The sequence below is a fragment of the Syngnathus typhle genome, linkage group LG10 (genome assembly GCF_033458585.1).
Source record: "Syngnathus typhle isolate RoL2023-S1 ecotype Sweden linkage group LG10, RoL_Styp_1.0, whole genome shotgun sequence".
NCBI lineage: Eukaryota > Metazoa > Chordata > Actinopteri > Syngnathiformes > Syngnathidae > Syngnathus > Syngnathus typhle.
The window spans coordinates 3,428,438-3,449,572 of record NC_083747.1 but is presented as its reverse complement, the minus strand read 5'-3'; the positions used below and the strand labels follow the sequence as shown (position 1 = coordinate 3,449,572).

Below are 21,135 nucleotides of genomic sequence, written 5' to 3'. Positions count from 1 at the left end.
TGATGGGAAATGTAGTTCTAACTAAACCTAAACTGGTGTCCCCGTTAGTTAAAAAAACTACAAACATGGTAACAATTGAAACTTAATGGGAATTGTAGTGTTTTGTCATCATTATATTTAACGGGACACCCTGGAAGAAAACTTGAAAGTTGGGCATTCGGAGGTAAATATAAAATGACAACAATAGAGGCTAAAAGTGTATTTAAAGAAACTTTAGCATGATATTACCATGACGTCCTTTTAACCGTGTTATTTGTTTTACATTTATGATAGGTTTCATTGAACGGGACGAGTTCCATCATTTCCCCATAGCTTTTTAGGAACCTTAAATTTGACCTATTTTCACTTACGTCGTTATATGATGCTCAGCGCTAACTATTTAACGTATACTTAAGCCTAAACTCGTCTGGTGTTTGTCAAAGTTATCACCCAAGCAATGTTATGTTAACAACTCAATGTTATGAACAACAACTAGGATACGTCTGCCTCACAGTTCTGAAGTTCAGGTTTAGACCTTGCTGCGTAGAGTTTGAATGTTTATCTATCATGGCTAACAACAAGTCTAGAATCTCCAAAGTGAGCTTGGACAGGTCCCATTGCAACTTTAATGTGGATACGCGCCATAGAAAATGGATGGATGGAGGTCCAGGGTACCATGTATGCTACCAAAAAAGAGAATTTACAACTCGTCTGATTTTGGTGAACTATCGTCTTTCTCTCTCCCCAGCATGATGAGAGATCAGGGCAGGTAGAGGACATGGACTTGCAACCACCAACTGAAGTGGAAAACATCTACTGAAACATCCATTTCAATGCAACTATGGTAAGAATCTGACACAAAATGAGCAACAGTGGTCTTATTATTTTGTTACACCGTTAATAATCGGTGTTTTTTTTATGGGAAGTGCTAGATTGCCAGATTGTGTTTCTTTCCCGAGAGACCAGGTCAGTTGAGACTTTAACAAACCCTAATTATGTGACCCGTTACAACCTAATTGTTAAGGAGATTAACTAGAATGTAGAATTGAATAACTGCATTAATATTTAATGGGCTTAAATTGTCTATAGGGGGTTCGCAGTGTGTAAGCGACTCGCAGATGGAGAAATTGGACGATTCATTGTATCGGAGCCGAGACGAATATTCCAAATGCAATTTTCTAGCTGTTTTGTGAGATGTGGTTATTTTTCATCTTTAATTCATTGTAGGCTAGGCTAATAATACTTATAATACTACTAGTGCCTTATTGCCATATATTCATTCAATCTACTCATTTGAAAGCACCCTCACAATTCTTCTCTGCTGCTCTTTTCTGTTCCCGACATCTTTTCCCGTTTCGCATTGATTTTTTTGTTTGTTTTTTTCAGCTGATTACGTCCCTCTACTGTGATTCGCCTTTGGGCACGTTGCTCTCTACACTTTAATTGGACATTTAATTAGATCACAGTTTTAGTCCAATTAGACTCCGAGGTGTGGGGGATAGGGAATGGAAGGGCGAAGAGGAAAAAGTCCCCGAGCTGATCTCGGTCTCCCTTCCTCTTTCTCTTTCTTCATCTGTCTTTTTCTGTCTGCCACGCCGTCCGTCCCTCTCGCCGTCTCTCCCGAGGGCTGCTCATTAGTGATATAATGGGAGGACTCTAAACACACATCTCCCCCAAGTCTCCAAATGACTCAAGCAGCATCTGAAACACACAGATGAGGCTACGGGGACATTTGTGGCTCCCTTTTTATACCCATCGTTTACTTTTTCTATTTTCTTCAACAATATTTGCCGGGAAGCTAAAAGCATAACGTTACCGGTAAACTAGTTTATGGTCGGAGGCTTTGATTAACGCCGCTTGACAGGCTGCCACTCACGGCTGTATTGACCCGCAAAGGCAACACAAACATCAACAACATGCCGGGTAGAAGTTTTATCGACTCGGCGGAAAGCTTCGGCATGATATCGCAGCATCTCGTGAGACCCGAGATCAACTTGATTACTAATAACACTAAAGCGCGTGTCACTCAAATACGAGGCGAATTTGCATTATTTTATGCTCTTGGTAGTTTTGCTTTCTCCAAGAGCACAAAAGAGTTATTGCTTTGATCATATATTTTTTTAAATATTTTATTTATATTTAAATTTTTAAATATATATATTTTTTTCTGCTTACATGATTAACACAGGCAATTATACAGATCCTTTTTTGCTGGGGTGTGCTTCAATATAACGATGCTTTAATAGAGGAAAATAAAAATAATGTACTTAAATAATAATTTCCTCAAACTCATGCACAAGATACATGACTTTGTTCATCATCCTGACACAGGAAGTAGCCGACAAATGAACAAACAGATGGACAGTGCAGATATTAGACAAGTGTTCCCCTTTTATCAACAGTTCTGCCTTGGCGGAGGTCTCTGTTCCACTGAGTTCTAATCCACCAAGTATTGTTCCTCGCGTGTCGCAAAAGCAAAAACAACAGTGCGCCTCAGCGGGCGAAGACACATGTAAACACTCACGCCCAGATGGATGCCAATATGCACACACGCCATGCCTCAGAGGACACAAGTCAATCTGTGTGTACCTTGAGGAGTCTCCTGAGGTCTTTGCCTCACACACACACACACACACACACTTCTCATACCTGCCCCACCGCGTCTCAAATTCCCGCTTTAGATCTGCGTGTATTTGAACGACAATTCAGTAGGCAGGGGTGGTATGGCCACAGGCATCACTACCTGACCCCCTGCCTGTGGCTGTTTGACTGACAGCCGTGGTCCCGCCTAATTGCATTACCCTCCCAGGTGATTGGCTCACACCCGGGGGACTCATTTGTCAGGATGCGTGGTGGTAATGATGTAAATTAGCAGACATATATGTCACTCAGCCTGCCGGCACCCCGCCGATTGGCCCCGCTGCGCCGGTGGGCCCGGCCCCCCGGCCGAGGGAGTCGGCTCATTGGTCTTGGGGGATCCAGGATGTCCCCCAGAAATAGAGCTTTGCGGATCGGGCATCCCCGTGGGCTAATACTATCCATCCACCCACCACTTTACCTGTCAGTCAAAACGCAGGGACGGGACCCCCGCAGCGTCTTTCTGCTCACACATTTACACACCCGCCCCTAGAGAGCCCACGTAGGTGGCGTAGGCACCTTTACGACTTTGGCTCGGGCCCAAAAGTGTCAGAAAATAAGCGTATATGAAAAGTGTGCGTGCGTTACTTATAATAGAGCGAAAAGGCCACGGGCTCCTGTGCCGTTTTCCCACTGCTTGCCCAGCGTGCCTTAGTTTTGTCCTCTATCAAAACCAGACTCCTTCACAACGCACAAACAAGAGTGACACTAACGTATAGACACACACAAAGTGTCGCACTCCTGTCGCGTTTTTAAAAGGCTCGAACAAAGTGTAGATTCTTTGTCAAACTTGTATTTATACAAGCGGGACCATGAATAAAGAATAAATAATGTCAGCATCAGCATGAATCGATAGCCTTACAGATAAACAATCGCTCCAGCCGGCCCTCGGCCCGTGATCAATGCTTTACTCTGAGTTATTGTCTTCATATTAACAAGTCAAGTGCTCCCTGAGGAACGCCTTTGACTGGGGAAATGAGCCCGCCGCAAAGCTCGCAACAGGACCCGGCCGTTGTTTTTTACAGCCTTCTTTGTTTGATTCCAGACGCGACGTCTCAAAAGGCTTTTTCAACAAATTTGGATTCACTGTAGGTGTTTCCGAAACACTCGGGTCCTCATGAAACTCTAATTGCCTCCTCTCACTGACCTGAATGTCCCTCACATCAATTCACTTTATCGACGAGCGTGTCCCGCATGTCCGCGGCAGCTGAAATTCAGATTTTTTTTTTTTCGTATTCCCCTCTTGCGTTTAAGATTATTCATAAATCAATTCATGTGTAGTAGTAGCAGCTGGGGATGTTAATATTGAGTCGGAGAGAGGAGGAAAGATCAAAATAAATCAAGAAAAGTCAAAAGTAAGTTTTAATGAGCTCTTGTCACAGTGGAAAATAATCACTTTGATAAGAGAAGTATGAGTGGACTTGATATTCAGAAAAGGACAGTAACGTGCTTTTTTTGTCATTCAGGTCATAATAAAAAAATCTCGCCATAAAAAGAATGGTTGAAATGTCACTATTTAAATACACGACTATTCTATTTGTCTATCAAATAAAGCAGAATAATAAAATAAAAAAATCAAAAAAAAATCTATTTGTCTATCAAATTAGGCAGAATAATACAATTTAAAAAAAATACAGCTAAAAAATAAATAAAAATTGCATATGGTCACATTCACTAGGAAACCTTTTCTCCCAAATCATACCCATAAAACAAATTCAATTTAAGCGCGTCCACTTTTGGCCTACCCTCTTTAAAAATACCATGTCCTAAAAAATCGGAAGTCTGAATGCAGAGTTGCTCTTGTATTTTTCGATACTTCCACACATGTTAGACATTGTACATTGCTGACTCATCACTGTCAATTAGCGATAAGTTGAGATGTTTGCGGCTGAATTCAGTAAAAATAAAAACCATTCTCAGAGCAAATAACTCCCCGTGACACTGCACGTGTGCCAAACACAACAAGATGATTTACTTCAAAACGCGGCGCTCGGGTTGAGCGTGAGAAAGCAGGAGGTACGATTGCCGTGCCGCACGCACCGTCCGCGGGAGCTCTCTTTACGAGACGGTAGCAGGACATGAGATTCTTCTTTGGAGCAAAAGTATTTGGACGATGGGAACAACATTTCCGATGGTGGGACCGATTAGTGCCTCTGGCTTCATTGTGTTTAGGGGCGGTGATTGATTTCTGTGTTGTACTCCGCAGGCTTTGTCCCATATCTCTCTCCACACACACACACACGCAGAGCGGAGCATGTTGCAGTATTAATGAGACATTAATAAGACATGAGGAGAGACCCCCCTCTTACACGCTCCACACAGGGATCGCGCCTCCACCCCTCGCTCTCTCCCCAGCTGCTTCCCGTCCACAGATTACCCGGCTTTCACTGGGCTCTTGTTAAGTGGGGCCAGGAAGAGATTTAACCCCCTCAGCGGGGAGCGCACACACACATACACGTCCACTCTGTCAGAGCACATCAGCTTGCCAATACGTTATCAAAATGTCTTCATTTCCGACTCGGCGGCCAATGGAATGTCGGGCTTCATCTGGATTTTTACGGATTCATTTAACACAGGCGTGTCACAGGACGAAACAAAATATTATTAAAGAAAATCTGTTTCAGTACGCTGTTTTTTTTCAATCCAGTGACAAAATTGTTGGAGCTAAATAACATTTGAGAGAATTTCCTACACAGCACTTGATAAGCAAGCTATTGTATAGGTACAGGAAATAGCCACAGGTTGAATCGTGACCTTACGCGTGTTTGTGTTACAGGCCTCGGCGCCGTCCGGCCCGGGCGCCGCCCCTCTGGCCTCGCAGGTTCACGCCGCCGCTGTCAATGGCGACAGGAACGCGCTGCTCAAACTCATCACAGGTAAAATAAATCATAATATATAACTAGCTTAAGGTGCAGAACTGCGAGGAGGCCGAAAGTCTAGTTTATGTAGTGACCGGACAAAAACTTTTTTTTTTTTTTACGACCTACACACGAAAGTTCACATTAGTATGCAATAGCGGAGTGCTTTATTGATTTCTGCAAGGAAATTTTGTGCAGGCAGGTCAGAGGGCAAGGTAAGCCCCAGCAGAACAGAATAAGGATTTTTGCACAGGCAAAAAAAAAGTTTCAAATATTAAAAGATAAATATGTACTGATCTATTCTTTTGTGCATATAGCAGAGCCAATCCTACGGGACTGCGAGCATCAGTTTGGCCGCACCCCTCTCATGTACTGCGTGCTGGCTGATCGCCTGGACTGCGCCGAGATTCTCCTAAAGGCCGGAGCAACAGTCAACAAAAGCGACCACAGCCAGCGCACGGCACTGCACCTCGCCGCACAGAAGGCATGGCCTCCGCTGACCCACACACACACACACACTCGGTCAAACGCTGCTTGTTAGCTCGTGAGGCAAATTGGCGTGTTTGGGGCTTGTATTGAATGAAATAGTAATAATAATAATAATAATAGCTTTGCAAGTGAGCGACTAAATCGACCAAGCTGGGGTTCGGTGGAAAAAGGGAGGCCACTGCCCCCTAGTGACCGTATATATCGCCTCAGGGCTACTGGGAGACAAATTAAGAGAGAATGGGAATAACTCTGGAAGCATTTCACATACATTAATAATCTTTTATAGGGCAAGGAAACATGTTTGGTCAATTAAGTGGAAATGAACGCCGCCAGCCTCACTACAAGGCAGTAGAAGCCAAGCATTGAATAAAAAGCAATGATAATACACTCCAGACAAGGTTCTAAATATAGTGAAAGAAAAAGTGAGGCATGATTATTAATGCAATGATTTTTTTTAATTATTCAGAAATTGAGTACTTCAAAATAAAAATAGCAGGTACGCACAAATTGAAATTATTTCAATAGTAACGAATCTGTGTGAACAATATTGGGAGACGTATCAATAAATGATCGCAACAAAAAGTTTATGACATTATCAGGTGCAACTATGAGAGGTGTATTAGTACTCAGTCATATTTAGTCACATTTTCTATGATGACTTTGTTCAAGAAAGGGGCAGTTGTAGTGATAGTAGATAGTATTGGTGTGCTCGTGCGCATGTGGGGATGATGGTGACGGGGAGCCCTGTCTCTTTGACACAGGATCAATAATTGGCCGAGACAGGCAGAGAGGCCAGGGATTACGGATCTAATTGGACGGAGAATAGGGAGGACAGGAGCGCATACATACACTCTCTCGGCCGAGATGCATGCTCACACACGAGATAGATCCGTCAGGCTGCGGCTTTGAGGCGCCACCATGGTAAATATACAAAACACACTCAACGCGCTGAGGGCCGTGCAGACACACAACCTGAGGTGTCCCGTGAGAGCTGTTAGGCACTGCATCACTCAAGGGGGCCCTGGCTGTATACCATCCAAACAGATGATGACGATGATGAAGGGGGGGGGGGGGGCAGATCTGGTGTCTAACAGCTCATCACGCGCACCAAAATGAGAGCCAACAAAGATTGATAACCTCTGAATTGAACAAGACATCAGTAGAAGACCACAAGATCGTGCACGGGCCTCGGTGTGCGTGTCATCGGTGTGGCGAAACCACTAATTGAGTGCAGGACACGTGCAGAATATTGCTTGAATCAAATATTCTTTTTTTTTAATTTATTGTCCATCCATCCATTTTCTACATTTTATTATATTGAATTATATTCCATTTTATTATATTATATTTATTATATTCTTTTTATTTTTGCAATGCAGGGAAATGTCCGTTTCCTCAAACTGCTGCTCTCTCGGCACGCCAACTGGCTGCAGAAAGACTTGGAAGGGATGACCCCGCTGCACCTCGCCACACGACACCCTTCTCCCAAAGCCCTCGCCTGGCTGCTCAAACACATCGGCCCCGGTGAGGTCGACACACAGGACAAGTACAAGGTACAGTGCGACGAAGAAAAAGTGAGACGGGATAACACAGAGAAGAAAGGAGCCCAAGGAACAGAATTATTTGCTGAATATAATTAAGCCATCTCAACCAGAAACCACCGCGCCCGAGATAAAACAACCAATCAAGAGACAGAAGGCTTGACGTTACGACTTGTGGTCATATTTATCCCGGGAACTGGAGATCAAAGTCAAATGCTACTTAAAACACTTGAAGTCGTACGCACTCGTGTCGCAGCAAAGTTTAAATTTCTGCGGCCACAGGGACAGAGGGTCACTTGTGCGGCCATGCTGAGGTGTGACATCAGCAGTTAGTTTTGTAATGACCCCAATAAGCATCATCGTGTCAGATGACAGCCGGTAGCTTTCATTTCGACGCTTTGCGGCTTGCCTATCAGCTCCGGCGTCAATGCGAGCTTTGTGTTGATATTAGCCCTCAAATTTCTCGCTGGAGTATTTTTCATTTGCGTAATCAAATAGGCCAAAGTCGCGAGACCACAAGGGCTCTTACTGTTCCCCACCCGGGTCACCAACGTCATCTGTCCCGCTCGCCTCTCTTCGCAGCAAACCGCCTTGCACTGGTCAGCGTTTTATAACCGTCCGGAGCACGTTCGCCTACTCATCAAGCACGACTCCAACATCGGCATCCCCGACAGCGAGGGGAAAATCCCCCTGCACTGGGCCGCGCATAGCCAGGAGGCCAGCGCCACGCAAACTGTCCGCTGTATACTGGTACGCATGACATCAAATTCTGGATCCTAATAAATTCTGGACAAATTGATACATTTTGTGTATGCAGGAAGCAGCTCCCACAGAGTCCCTGCTGAACTGGCAGGACTATGAAGGCCGGACGCCGTTGCACTTTGCCGTCGCCGACGGTAACGAGGCAGTGGTGGAATTGCTGACGTCCTACGAGGGCTGCAACGTCACCGCTTATGACAATCTCTTCAGGACACCGCTGCACTGGGCCGCACTTCTCGGTAAGACGACTGATTGTCCCGCATGGCCCCTTCCCGGGTCCACTGCCTTTTGTGTCATCTGGCTTTCCACTTTAATTTGCCACGGTGAAAAGCTAAATGTCGCTTATGGGCTACAAGCTCACAGGTTCAGTTTTGTACGTCTCACAAGTTCACTCTGAAATACTTCACCCTGAAGTGGTTGCATTAACAAAGACGCTGGTGTCATTAAAATCATTTTGCTTGGTTGGGTTAGTTTTATTCCGCATACTCCCAATTACTTCTCAATCCATTCTTTTAAAGATCAAGTCATAAAATAATTCTGTGGGGAATAATCCATTATAAATTATTACACACTTTAAAGTGGCCTATAAATCAAGTTAATTCAAATTTGTTTTCGTTGCCCTTAATCGCAGAAAAAAAAGAAATCAACATCCCCTGATCTTAACCCCTAGGAGGGTAAGGGAAAATTCAAAATGTCTTGGAAAAATAATCGTGCGAAGATGAGCACTGTGTGTCTCCGCATTGCGTTCTCAGGTTACCCCAGAATTGTCCATCTGCTTCTGGAGAGGAACAAGTCAGGCACCATTCCCTCAGACAGCCAAGGAGCGACACCTCTACATTACGGAGCACAGAGCAACAATGCTGTGAGTCTTTAATATAGAGAGAGATATAATAATGGAAAAATAATGTCCATTTTCCTTTTGTTTTCCCTTTGTGTGCGTGAATAGGAGACAGTCGGTGTGTTTCTTTCCCACCCATCGGTGAAGGATGAGCCCGACCTGGAGGGCAGGACGGCCTTCATGTGGGCGGCCGGGAAGGGCAGCGACGATGTCATCCGCACCATGTTGTCCCTCACGCCACACGTTGACATCAACATGGCCGACAAGTACGGCGGCACAGGTGAGCTCCTCCATTTCAAGTCTGCAGCCTGTGCTGACGTCAAAGGGGATTTCCCGAAAGACGAGCAAGCGAGAGGGAAAGTTGATAGTGTCAGCAAAATAAGTGGAAGGTCGCCATATAGACTCCCGCCACTGCCAACACTCCTCCTTCACACACACACACACACACACACACACACACACACACACACTCGTGACATGTCAGTGACGCCGATGGGCCGATTAGATGTCGAATCGCCATGTCCAGCCTGGCCATCATTGTTTATCTATGCATTTGCAAGCTCGACGGCGTGAAGGACAACATGGCTGTCTGGCAACCGCATCATTTCCTGAAGTTTCCCAGAGAGCAGCAACTGAGCAATTCAGAATCAATACTTGAGTTACTTTATAAAAATCTTTTGCGTACAGCGCTGCATGCAGCCTCCCTGTCAGGCCACGTCAGCACCATCGAATTGTTGTTGGAGAAAGGAGCCATGGTGGACTCTCTGGATGTGATGAAACACACGCCGCTGTTTCGTGCTTGCGAAATGGGACACAGAGACGTCATCCTCACGCTCATCAAAGGTGGGTGTCGGGGGTCTCCGTCCATCCGTCCGTCTCTTCCTGGAATTCTTTTTTGCCATCCTCCAATGCTATTTATGTTCCCCCCTAGTTGTATGTCAGACGTGTAGCTGCTTACTGTGTTGAATAAAGGCGCCGCACGTGTGGACCTCGTGGACGTGGACGGTCACACTGCTCTCCACTGGGCAGCTCTGGGAGGGAACGCTGAGGTCTGCCAGATACTGATGGAAAATGGGATCAGCCCCAACGTACAGGTGAGATCTTTCTTTTTCCAGAAAGAATTGTCCCAGAATCCCTCCAGCACCCTGGAGCGATATGTGCATTCAAGACCTGTAAGATCAAAAGCCTGCTTTTTAGAAATATAATGATGCTTTTTTTATTGGCACTTATTATTGTGCTTGTGGTTGACTGGGCTGTTTTTAATATACATCTCATTTCATGTGGTTTGAAAATAAGATGTGCTATACAGTATGATTCTTGATGAGGTGATCTATCTGGCAGGACCAAGCAAGACGGACTCCTTTGCAGTGTGCCGCCTACGGTGGCTATATCACATGCATGGCTGTTCTAATGGAGAAAAACGCTGATCCAAACATACAAGACAAGGAGGTAGGAATCTACAGTTAGAAGAGCCGGTATGTTTTTTTCTTTTTTATTTTGCAGGAAGTGGTTGGCACCCCTCTGTTCTTTTCATTTGAAAACATCCGCCGCCCATGACCTTGTTCCCACAGGGTCGGACTGCTCTCCACTGGTCGTGCAACAATGGCTACCTGGACGCGGTGAAGCTCCTGCTGGGCTACGGCGCTTTTCCGAACCACATGGAGCACACAGAGGAGAGGCGAGGCTTTGATGATGAGAATGACGATGTCGCAAAGGTAGGGAGAGCTTCAAAAGGCCGTGCGAGTGACAACGCCGTCGACGCGCAGGTACACGCCGCTGGACTACGCGTTGCTGGGAGGCCACAGCGAGGTGACCCAGTTCATGTTGGAGCACGGCGCTCTGTCCATCGCCGCCATCCAGGACATCGCCGCCGCCTCCATCCAGGCCGTCTACAAGGGCTACACGGTCCGCAAGGCCTTCAGGGAGAGGAAGCAACTCCTCATGAGGCACGAGCAGCTACGCAAGGACGCCGCCAAGTGAGAGACGAACAAACGACACTCTGTTACGCGTCCGTCTTGTCGTGTTTGTCCGGTCATCGGAGGAACGGCGTTGACGATGACGTTCTTTGTCGTCGCACTTTGCTCCTATCTGTCTTTCTGGCTGTCACCCTCGCACACACATACGTCTTCCCTCGGACTTGCTCCTTTTGCTCCTTGTCATTTACTTGCCTGTCTCGCATTTGTTCTCTGCTTCCGTTTGTTCTGAGATCCAAAACATGCCATTTCTGATCATTTGTTCAATCGATTCGCATTATTTGGGAGTAAAATTGATTTCGGTTGTGTTTAGGAAGCGAGAGGAGGAACTGCGGCGGAGAGAAGCCGTGCAGCAAACATCTGCCGCGACTCCAAATGAACGAAAATTGTCTCTGGAGACCACCGAGCAGGAGAACCTCTCCTTGGTGAACCTGGTGGCGGATTTATCCATGAAGGACTCAATGGTGGAGACCAAGAAAACAACTAAACCTGAACGGCGGAGCAAAGAGGAGAGACACAAAGGTAGATTGGACCTTTTTCTGGATTTGATTTTTCCCTGTGCTTGTTTTGTGTCGGCACTCTCGGAAACGGTTGGATAACAACACAATGTACGTCCGTCCTCCAGGCCATCGGAGCAGATCCACAAGGAGCAAACTTGCCGATCCACCTGACACTGCGAGCCCTGAAAGTCACGTGACATGCGACATGGCGACCAGATTGAAGGACCCGCGCTCTCCTAGCAGACAAGCATCACCCAGACGACTCTCAGTCAGGGAGCAAAGACAGTCGTCGTTCACAAACGTCTCTTCCACGAGCGTTTCCGACACAGCCGCCATAACTGATTCCCCGAAACGCAGACACCACAAGGCCAGAGATCCCGCACGACCCGCTGGGGCCTCTTTGAACACGAGAAGCCCTTCAAGGAAACATCACGCCACCGCGAGCACGCCACGGGCACACGACCGAGAGCTGCGCAGGAGGAGGAACGAGGCGGCCGGGGTCATCCAGCGAGCGTGGCGAAGGTGAGCGGCGAATTTTTCAGAGTCGCAAGGCAGAGGCTCCAATTTAGTCGGCCATGTTGCCAGAAGCCAGGGGTCAGGGGTCACCAACACGATGCCCACGGGAAGATGAACATTTTCTTCACTTGTAGTAAAAGACTCTTAAAGCGTTCTATTTTGTTTAAAAAAAAAAAAATGGCCCGACATACTTTGCCCACCCTTAATAGCTTCCAGCACGAGGCCATCAGCAGCCCCTCTGTTTCCATTTAGTACATACAGTGAATGTTGTGCCCATTAACAAGACTTTGTTGTTTGATCTAACCCACGTGTTGTCTGTAGGCTCCTCGCACGCAGACACAAGGAAAGCGAAGCTTACAAGGGGGCGGAGTCAAGTGATTTTAACCACGCCCACACCAGGAAGAAGCGGACGGAGACGCGAGGTCCTCCTACGAAAACTGCAGCTAGTAAGACGACGGCGCTGCAAAATATTTACGGTAAGCGCCGAAGCGAATGTTTTGACGACTGTCACAAATCTGCAAATCCAACTTCAGACAACAAAAATAATAAATTGGCCCTTCATTTGATCGAAACTGAGAACCTGAAGTGAGAAGGTAGAAACCAGCCGGGCTGTCACTCTCATTGACTACAATGACCCTTGCTAATGTCTCGGGGTGGCGCTTGTGTCCAAACACTGACCCAGCTGTCTGCTCGGAAACTTAAGGGCGGCTTTGGCCCCGCCCTCAGACAGCCTTGACCTTCATCAAACATCAGCAGGTGATGATTGGAGAACAGGCAGGAACCTTGTTGCTCCCAAGCATGCTGCTGGACAAACAGATAGAAAGATGGACACGTCTCAATGTTCTCACCCTACCTCGTGACGTGGCTCACCCCCCCCCCCCCCTCGTTCTCACCTCGCATCCCTCCTCCGCCGTCGCTTTGACAGTCGTGGCGTCGTGAAAAGTTCAGAGCTGTCAGGGGGAATGTCAACAGTATAGAGCGATCCGCTGAACACACACAACACACAACACACACATTACCAACCGCTGCCTCTCCCTTCTATGCCGCCCGCAAAAAAAAATAAAAAATCCGACGGACGTTTGACATACAACTCCAGACCGGTTGGCACTGGCTATCATAATCGGGCTGCACCTTTATCTAATTGCCTTTCTATAATCTCATCTCTGCCAGATATCATTTCATATCCGAGGGAGAAAAGCGGTGATCACATGCACGTATGAACTTTTTTTTGTGTATGGACCAGTTTGTTATTGATTAATTCAATTTTGACATCGGGGAAACAAAAATCTCATATTCCACCCCACCCCCCCCCCCCTTTGCAGAAATCCACAATGTTGAAAGCGTGTTTTCAAGTGAAGATGGTGATCTTTGTCTTCTAGGAAACTCCTTGGCCATTCGGGGGCATCCTTCCTTCCGAGGGTCTCAGTCGCTCTTGAACGTGCCTTTACGCACACAGAGCCAATGTAAGTCCATTTTCTCACACTCAACAATCCTTTAGCTAGTAAACATGCGGAATGAAAATTCGAGATGAATCTAAATTGCAGCGTAACCTTTAAAGGTCAACTTCATTTGACCTTTTCGAAAACTTTACAATATCCAACGTTTCTGTACTCTAACAAGGAACTGAACGGCAAAACTTTCCACAATTTATTATTTCAACTTGATATCTGTGTATGTTGTCCAGTTAGCGGTTTGGACTGCGTGCACTTGACTGACACGGTGAATCAAGCCAGGCAGTTTTCCTACCACCTGAGGCCGCAAAGCGCCAGGCAGGGTCGGGGCCATCGAGGAAAGCCTTGACGTGCAACCAAGTACATTTTTTTTCCATGTTTTCTCAGCTGGCCCGGCAGCCCCTTACTTACTTCCACAGACTTACTGTATACATTGTTCGTTTCTAAAATTAAGCCGTAAGACATCAGAGCCATGACCTCACTGGGCGGGGGGGGTTAAGTCTACCGAAGTGGCTTGTGTAAAAGATAACCTTTCATCCATTGTGAGGAGGTACACGCACGCACGTACACGCGTGTGACTCACGCTCACACACAGAGATAACCTTTCCTCGTGTTACGGAGAATGAGCCAGTCTATCAACAGCCGCTCATGAACTCGGCCCACCTGCAGAAACGCACACACAATCTAAAAATATGTCAGGTCTATTCCAATACACACTTAAAATTGCGAAAATGTTTTTTTTTATCAAATTACTCGTTCACACAGAAATTTATTGTCGGCTATTTGCATAGACATAAAATCAGTAATATTGATTTTAATACATGGGCCCGTTTACATTGAAACACATTTTTTGCTCAAATCTGCACTCCATTTTTTGAAGGATTTTCTTCTCACCAAACATTCCCTTTTTTTTTTTCTTTTTAAAAAAGGAAATAGATGAACTATTTTCCTAACTTCATTTATAAACTAGCTATTCATACATGAATTTGTTATCTTTATGCAATATAATGAGGGACTAATCAAATTGGCCCTCTGAGGGGAACTACAATAAGTCCTCTGACAAAAATTCTCTCACATGAACACACAACCGGACATTGTTTTTTGTTTTATATAAAAATTGAATTTGCTCACAAAATCCTTGTGTAACATTCACAGTTACACCTTATTGTAACTTGATTTTCTTTTTGTATAATAAATGCAAGTAAAAGTGGACTCAAATGTAAATGCATGTAAATGTTTTATTTATTTACTTTAAAAAGAACACGTCACAGTTTGCAACAAACAGTATTTCCGCCGAGCCCGGCTGCAGGTCAAAGCATGGCGAATCTCTTCAAAAAAAAAAAGGGGGGGGGGGTTGCTGAGAAGTCCATCAGTAGACGTTTCGAAGGTTTCCACGTTGAGCAGACGAGCCGTGGGCCACGGTGACGCTGTAACAGTAGAGCAGGTCGCTCAGCCACTGTTCCCTTGTGGCCCCGCGGGAGTACCTCTGCAACACACACACGGACGTGTGTAAATGAGAGTTTACATTTTTACAAAGACAGTAAAAAAAATATAGACATTCCACCATGGCCGCAAAAGTCTTACAGTGAGTTGTTGGATGATCTCTTGCAGCAGACTGGTATTGGCCATGAGCTGGTTTTGCAGCGGAGTGTGCTGCATCAGCATGGACAAAATCTGTCCCAGCTGGGGCAACTCCTCCTGGCTCAGATCGGCCACGCGCAGCTGCAAAACCATCCTCAGCAAGCGGGGCACGGTGCTCAGCGACGCCGCGCACACGCCCCAAATGGCCTCCCTGCGATTCGGACGCAAATGTGTTAAGGTTGCTTTCCCGTCGCCTGATGATCCGCTGGCGAGGTACGGGGAACCTTTTATGCTGGTCGCGTTCCGCCTCCTGCTGCGGCTGAGTGACGAGCAGGGTCAGGAGGCTGAGGCAGCAGCGGGACAACAAGCGTAGCACGGGTTCAATGGGGAGGAGGGACAGGTCCATTAGCCTGGAAACTGCTTGGAGAAGGCCTGCCGCCATGCTGTCAGGCACGACTCTCAGCTTGGTCTGAAACAAATGCCAATTTAACAGACTAAGTCTCATATAATTACAGCTGGTCAGTAACTTAAAAACTATTCGCGGAAGCCCGCACACGCCTGCGTAAAAAAAAAAAAAAAACTCCTCACCATGTATTCAAAGATTCCATTTTGTAAGATCTCAAAGCACTGAGCGTTTGAACCTAGAGTTTCCAGACGTTGGCACACTTCCTGAAAGATAAAAAGAACAAATAATATTAACACTATAATCGAATAATTCTGTATATAAATTCTAGTACCTTCCAAATTCTAATTGGATGCATCAATCCACTGTGATATTTCAAGTGAAACTTTTGTTCCAGTCTAATTTGTGCTTAAAACAGAACCAGACATGTCCCAGACTCTCCATCAACTTTCTCATTTTCTTCCAATCTAATAATCCAAATTCTCATTTTACCACGTGCACTAGTGAGCAGCTCCGCCAACAACTCATTAGTCGCCGCAATGCTGACACTGTCCATCCCTTTGTCCCCCCCCCCCCCCCCCTCCGTCCCTCCTCTTTACCTCCACTTGGCTGTGATTGACTCAGACAGGCAAATGAGAGAGGCAGGATCTGAGGCCTTAATTGAGGCGCTGAATTAGTGATTAGAAGGTGTTCCAACCCCCCCCCTACCCACACACACACACACACACACACACACACACACCTGCCCCAAGGCATGGCTACGCTAACTGTAATTTCAGTACGGAAATGTCACATTCCCATCACACCACCGGCTCTCATTAGTGCTCGCGCATATCTATAGTGGCCGATAACCACGCATCTCCAACCTGCGCGCCGCGATAAAACTTCTCGCTCTGAGCCTCCAAGTCTTGAGGGTCGGACTGTGTCTGTCCAGATTTTATTTATTTTTTTTTCCAATTTGACCAAACAATGTAATATTCCCGATAAGAGGGGGGGGAAAACGTATGTACCTCCGCGACATCCCAGTGGTGTGTGAAGTGGTCCAGCGGGGTGCGGTGAAGCTTTAGGGGCGACAGAGGCGACAGGGGCGGTGCTCTGGTGTCGCCGGCCTCCTGCAGGGAGGCGAGCTGCTCGCATGAGAAGCCGGTCAGGGTGGAGAACAGGAAGCTGATGTAGTCCACGTCCTGTACGGCGGCATCCTGGTTCCCGACTGACCATCCACTCAGAGATGACCTGAAACCCAAAAGGTACCTTGACGTACGAGCGAATGAAGACAGCTGGAGAAAACTTCACATCCTAACTTTATCACTTTCTCGCATTCTACCCAATTTGGAGGCTTAGGGAACAAAGTGTTCAGACAGACCTCTTATGAAATCATGCCGTGCCCCCAGGCACATGCAGAAAGCACTGGTCACCGCAAAGAAAAAGAAAAAGGTTCTTTGTGTCTCTACTAGGGCATCTTGTCTGGATTGCGGCTACCTCTTCCCTGGAACATATTAACGCTGACCCACTGACACATGAAATGAGTCAGATGCACCAAGGCCAGAGCGGGATAGAGCGCTACTGCCATCTAAAGGCAGCCATGTGCATCTTCGGGTGCCAATCAGGCCATATCTAAATTCCAGGCCGTATGCAAATATTTTTTTTTTTGCATTCTATATAAAAATGTCTTGTTTTGATCGGAAGGATGGCTAAAATGCTCAAATTCAGTGCCATCATTAGAACGTGTCTTTCTTCCGTGCTGATTTGGAGCTCACCTCATGTGGATGATCCGAATGAGAGAAGCGGCGAGGCTAGCGGAGATTCGTCCGGTGCTACAGCAGAAGCTTAGATTGGCCAGGAGAGCTCGGGACATGTTGGGAAGGAAGTAGAGCAGCTGCACCATTTGTTGCTGGCACTCTGACGGTAGAAGAACCACAGCACCTTCCTGCGGATCTTTGGAGAACACCAAAACGCGCAAAGTCAGACGTCATACTTACATCATCCCTGTGAGGAAAATTCCTACGATACCGGGAAAACTAGTTTATGATGGTGAAAGCCTTAGACACTCACATAACGTGCGTGTGATGTGGGGTCTGTCTATGGCTGACGCACATGCTGATGTCAGAAGCCCACAGACAAAAGCGCCGTTGTGATGTCCCGATCACAACTCTTGACCCGCCCCCCCCCCCTTCCTCCTCCTGCTGCGGCTTCCTTGTCACACAACAATCACCCTATCTGACCATCCTGATCTTTGCAGCTCGTGGCCTGGCTTAATTCTGCCTGCAAGCGACGCAGTGTCACCATGTCTCCAAGAGCAACTGGAAAGTCATTAATCTTGGTTTCGAAGGGGTTTTGCCAAGATTCGTGCGTAATGGGTCAGGAGTTTGGCTCCATTCTTAGTTGCTCTTGAGTAATTAATCATGCAGCAAATGCGAGAGGAAATAGTTGATGTGAAAACAATTTGGGGGAAAGGCCTTTTAAACCCGATAATCTTAAATCTTGGGTAAAGACGCTTATAGATTCCACCAGAGGGCAGCACAGGGCTACTTTTGTCTAAATGAAGCTCCTCATTTCACAATTTTTATCCGAGTACCGTAAAGCTTGCAGGCCTGCGTCTGTAGACTGCTGAGCAGGTCTTTGTTGCCTCGGGAAGCAGCAGCCTGGATGGACTGGATGAGCAACGCCGACAGAGCGGGGTTACGGTAGCCCAGCTGGGACAACTGCACAGGAAGGTACGCCAGCCACCGACTCAGCACTTTACTCCTTCACAAGAGAGACAAGACTTAGCACTTCTCATCATTAACTGCAATAATAGAGACATTTGGGTGTCTCGACCTTGTTAAATGCGACTGTTCCTGTTCCTGCAGGTAGATCTTGCTGTAGAAAGACAGCAGAAGAGATCTGGTCTGTAGGGTCAGGTACCTCTGCTGGTAGTACGAGTACACTGCGGCCAACAGGTCTTCTGTCACTGCTGCAACATAGAAGGAAAATTGGATCGTCATTTAGGAAAAAGATCCCATTGGTAAGTTGCATGCGAGCGTTTCCTAAAGGCTCACTTTTGCTTTTTTGGGTGAGCACCATCTTCCAGACAGTCCCGAGCAGCATGTGCAGTTGCCGATAGCTTAGCTTCACTTCGCCGCCGAGCGTGTCTCGCACAAAAGTCCTCAAGGGGGTCAGCCAGTCTCCGTCGGCCTCTCGGCCGACTTCTTGCCTTTGACTCAGTGACACCATCACCTGGCAAAGTGTGATGTTAAGCGCCAGAGGATCCACGCTCACGTCGGGGGTCGATGGAGTCTGCTTCACCCTGTGGGAAAGAGTGAAGCGAATACAAAAGTCGCTTCAAATAATTGTGAGAAGAAAACAAACAAACAAACACTTACCTCTTATTATTAACTTTCTTTCTTTGTTTGGGTGCGTCATGAAGCCCGTATGGAAAGTTCTTCATAAAGTGCTGCTTAAATTCTCCTAAGTATTCTTTGCGGAACCATGAATCCTAAAAAAAAAAAAAAAAACATCTCAAAAAATGCTTTCCATCATTCCGTGGTATTTGCGCTTTCTCATCTCACCAGCGTATCTTGATGCTCTTGCCGTGGCGCCAGTTTTCGAAGCAGTTGAAGAATAAACAAGACCTGGAACATTGTGGACATGGCGTCCGGGCTCAACAGGTGACTGCTGTCTGAGTGATTCGTGGGAGAATCCCCGGTGTTGGCTTCCACCCACACTTCCAGCAAAAGGGGCACCAGGGTCGCTGCAAAGATCTGCACGGCCTCCACCGAGTCCAAACCTTCACGTGCTTCGCCTGGATGAGCTGAATCTGGTCTGTAAAAACAACCATGTTAACTCAAAAATTGCTGAGACATCATGTCAGTAAGAAAGTAACCACTATCCTACCCGAGTTTAAATGTGGAGTGCGGACTCGGTTGGCTCCCAGAGTGTTCGTACACCTTGACACCGATTTTGCTGTTGATGAGCTCTTCCCAGGTGACGTTCAGGGGCGTGATCCTGCTCCCGCTGCAAGAACTAAACGCTCCCTCAGATGGAGCCGACATGTCACCTTCCTCCACTGGTCTTTCCTCAACTACTGCTTGAAGGAAGCGCCCGAGTCTGAAACACAACAAGGTTAGCGGTGGAACCTCCTTTGTTCTTCTCGCAGGGAGAAAAGGATCGGGGGGAAAAAAATGGTTGCATCCATAACTCTTGATGAGCAGAGTACCTGAGAAGCACAGAGAGACGCCACTGCTGGCTGGTAACGGTCCTGTTGGGGTTGACGGAAAGCGCCCAAGTGCATCCCTTGGCCTCCTTTTCCTTTTTAGCTCCTCCATGACTCTGTCTGTGAGATATCAACTCCAAGAAGTTGGTGATGAGCACCGCGGGCCGTTCGGCGAGCAGGGCCGGGTAGTGCTCCAACAGCACATCCAGGACCTTCATAGCGTCTTCTTGGATGCTCAACTCAATGTGAGTCATGGCGCAACACAGGTGGGCACTGAGGAGGGGGAAAAACGGAGCCACTCGTTCCGCCGGTACAGATTGGGCAATATACCTGGAATCGGTTCAAGTCGTTAGTTATGACAGGGATGAGTGGCGTTGTGACATTTGAGTTTCCTCCAACCTGAGCACACGTGTGGCTGCCATTCGAACATTGGCATCTTTGTCTGTGAACACAGCAGCCACCTCAGATAGCAAACGTGACATATGCTGCTCTAACAGAGAAGGATTCGTTGACAGAAGCTCCCTCAAGCCTAGCAAGGCACTGTGTTTCACGTTGGCATTGTAATGGTGGAGCTGAGACAACAGGTCCTGGTAAAGGAGAGATAAATGCACATAAAACAAACATTCATGGCTGTTTGTTTACATCTGGAAAAAGGGATTGGACATTGATTGATTTGAAACACTTACATTGATGCCGAGCTGCCTGTTTGTGGTAGGACCACTTGTGTCTGTCTTCAGCTGTTCAGGCAGATATATTCCCTTTGTGCGAAAGTTTGTGTTGGTGGCATTGTCCGCTCTCGGCTTTTTCTTTCCCACTTTTAATTTCACTTTGTGAAAGTCATCTTGTCGCTTCTTCATCTTGGATTTTATTTTAGCCATCTGGAAACAAATGGATGGATCTAAAGGTAAATGCTGATGACGTGGATGAATTAATGCAACAATACACTGCAGAATAGGAAACTTTGGTTCGTTGATTACATTTACTCAAGACATGCAGCCTGTCTCTTCTCTGCAGTAGCATTAGCATTAGGAAGCTAACTGCACGAGCATCATTGCCGGTGGTTATTTAGTAACCTACCTCCGCTAAGGGTCCTCCCGGTGCCTGCTACAATTTTCACTGGAATACAAGCTCATCGATATCGGAAGATGAGGAAAAGGCAACGATGTATGTGCAAGTTAATAATATTTTTGGCTTCTATCACGTTCCGGTCTTTCAGAGAGCAAAATGTACGCTTGTTTTAAATGTCACCACCGCCTCTATTTGAAAGCACAACCACGGCGGGGCATACTGAATAAAAGGTTAGTAACTCGTTTTCACTGCCATAAAATGTCAGCAAAAAATGTTTTGAAGTACATAAAAAGTGATTTTATTATGCGATTATTTGACCAAAAATATGAACGTTTCCAATATCAGTCACA

The 21,135-nt window shown here is 46.6% G+C and overlaps 2 protein-coding genes across 5 annotated transcripts; one reads left to right on the top strand and one right to left on the bottom strand.

The window, feature by feature from the left end:
- Positions 1-87: 87 nt before the first annotated feature.
- On the top strand, positions 88-14,765 carry invs (inversin). 4 transcript variants are annotated; one of them, XM_061288103.1, is made up of 19 exons: positions 88-163; positions 728-823; positions 5,393-5,492; positions 5,795-5,958; positions 7,343-7,516; positions 8,087-8,254; positions 8,322-8,502; positions 9,016-9,125; positions 9,210-9,381; positions 9,789-9,944; positions 10,074-10,195; positions 10,443-10,550; positions 10,673-10,779; positions 10,868-11,077; positions 11,388-11,596; positions 11,700-12,096; positions 12,412-12,566; positions 13,470-13,553; positions 13,775-14,765. In XM_061288103.1, exons 2-19 carry the CDS (start codon positions 821-823, stop codon positions 13,888-13,890), a joined length of 2,736 nt encoding a protein of 911 aa, XP_061144087.1. In that variant the 5' UTR covers positions 88-163; positions 728-820; the 3' UTR covers positions 13,891-14,765. The 4 variants fall into 4 exon arrangements, with proteins under 4 accessions (XP_061144087.1, XP_061144085.1, XP_061144086.1 ...); XM_061288101.1 differs by having other exon boundaries at positions 5,792-5,958; XM_061288102.1 differs by lacking the exon at positions 88-163 and adding an exon at positions 188-657 and having other exon boundaries at positions 5,792-5,958.
- On the bottom strand, positions 14,762-20,966 carry tex10 (testis expressed 10). Its single transcript, XM_061288100.1, has 16 exons — positions 20,795-20,966; positions 20,404-20,595; positions 20,117-20,304; positions 19,721-20,047; positions 19,399-19,611; positions 19,074-19,326; positions 18,888-19,000; positions 18,564-18,811; positions 18,343-18,478; positions 18,101-18,270; positions 17,283-17,460; positions 16,536-16,758; positions 15,711-15,791; positions 15,407-15,591; positions 15,126-15,333; positions 14,762-15,027 (listed from the first exon to the last, which is right to left on the bottom strand). Exons 2-16 carry the CDS (start codon positions 20,593-20,595, stop codon positions 14,911-14,913), a joined length of 2,832 nt encoding a protein of 943 aa, XP_061144084.1. The 5' UTR covers positions 20,795-20,966; the 3' UTR covers positions 14,762-14,910.
- Between the last annotated feature and the right edge of the window lie 169 nt (positions 20,967-21,135).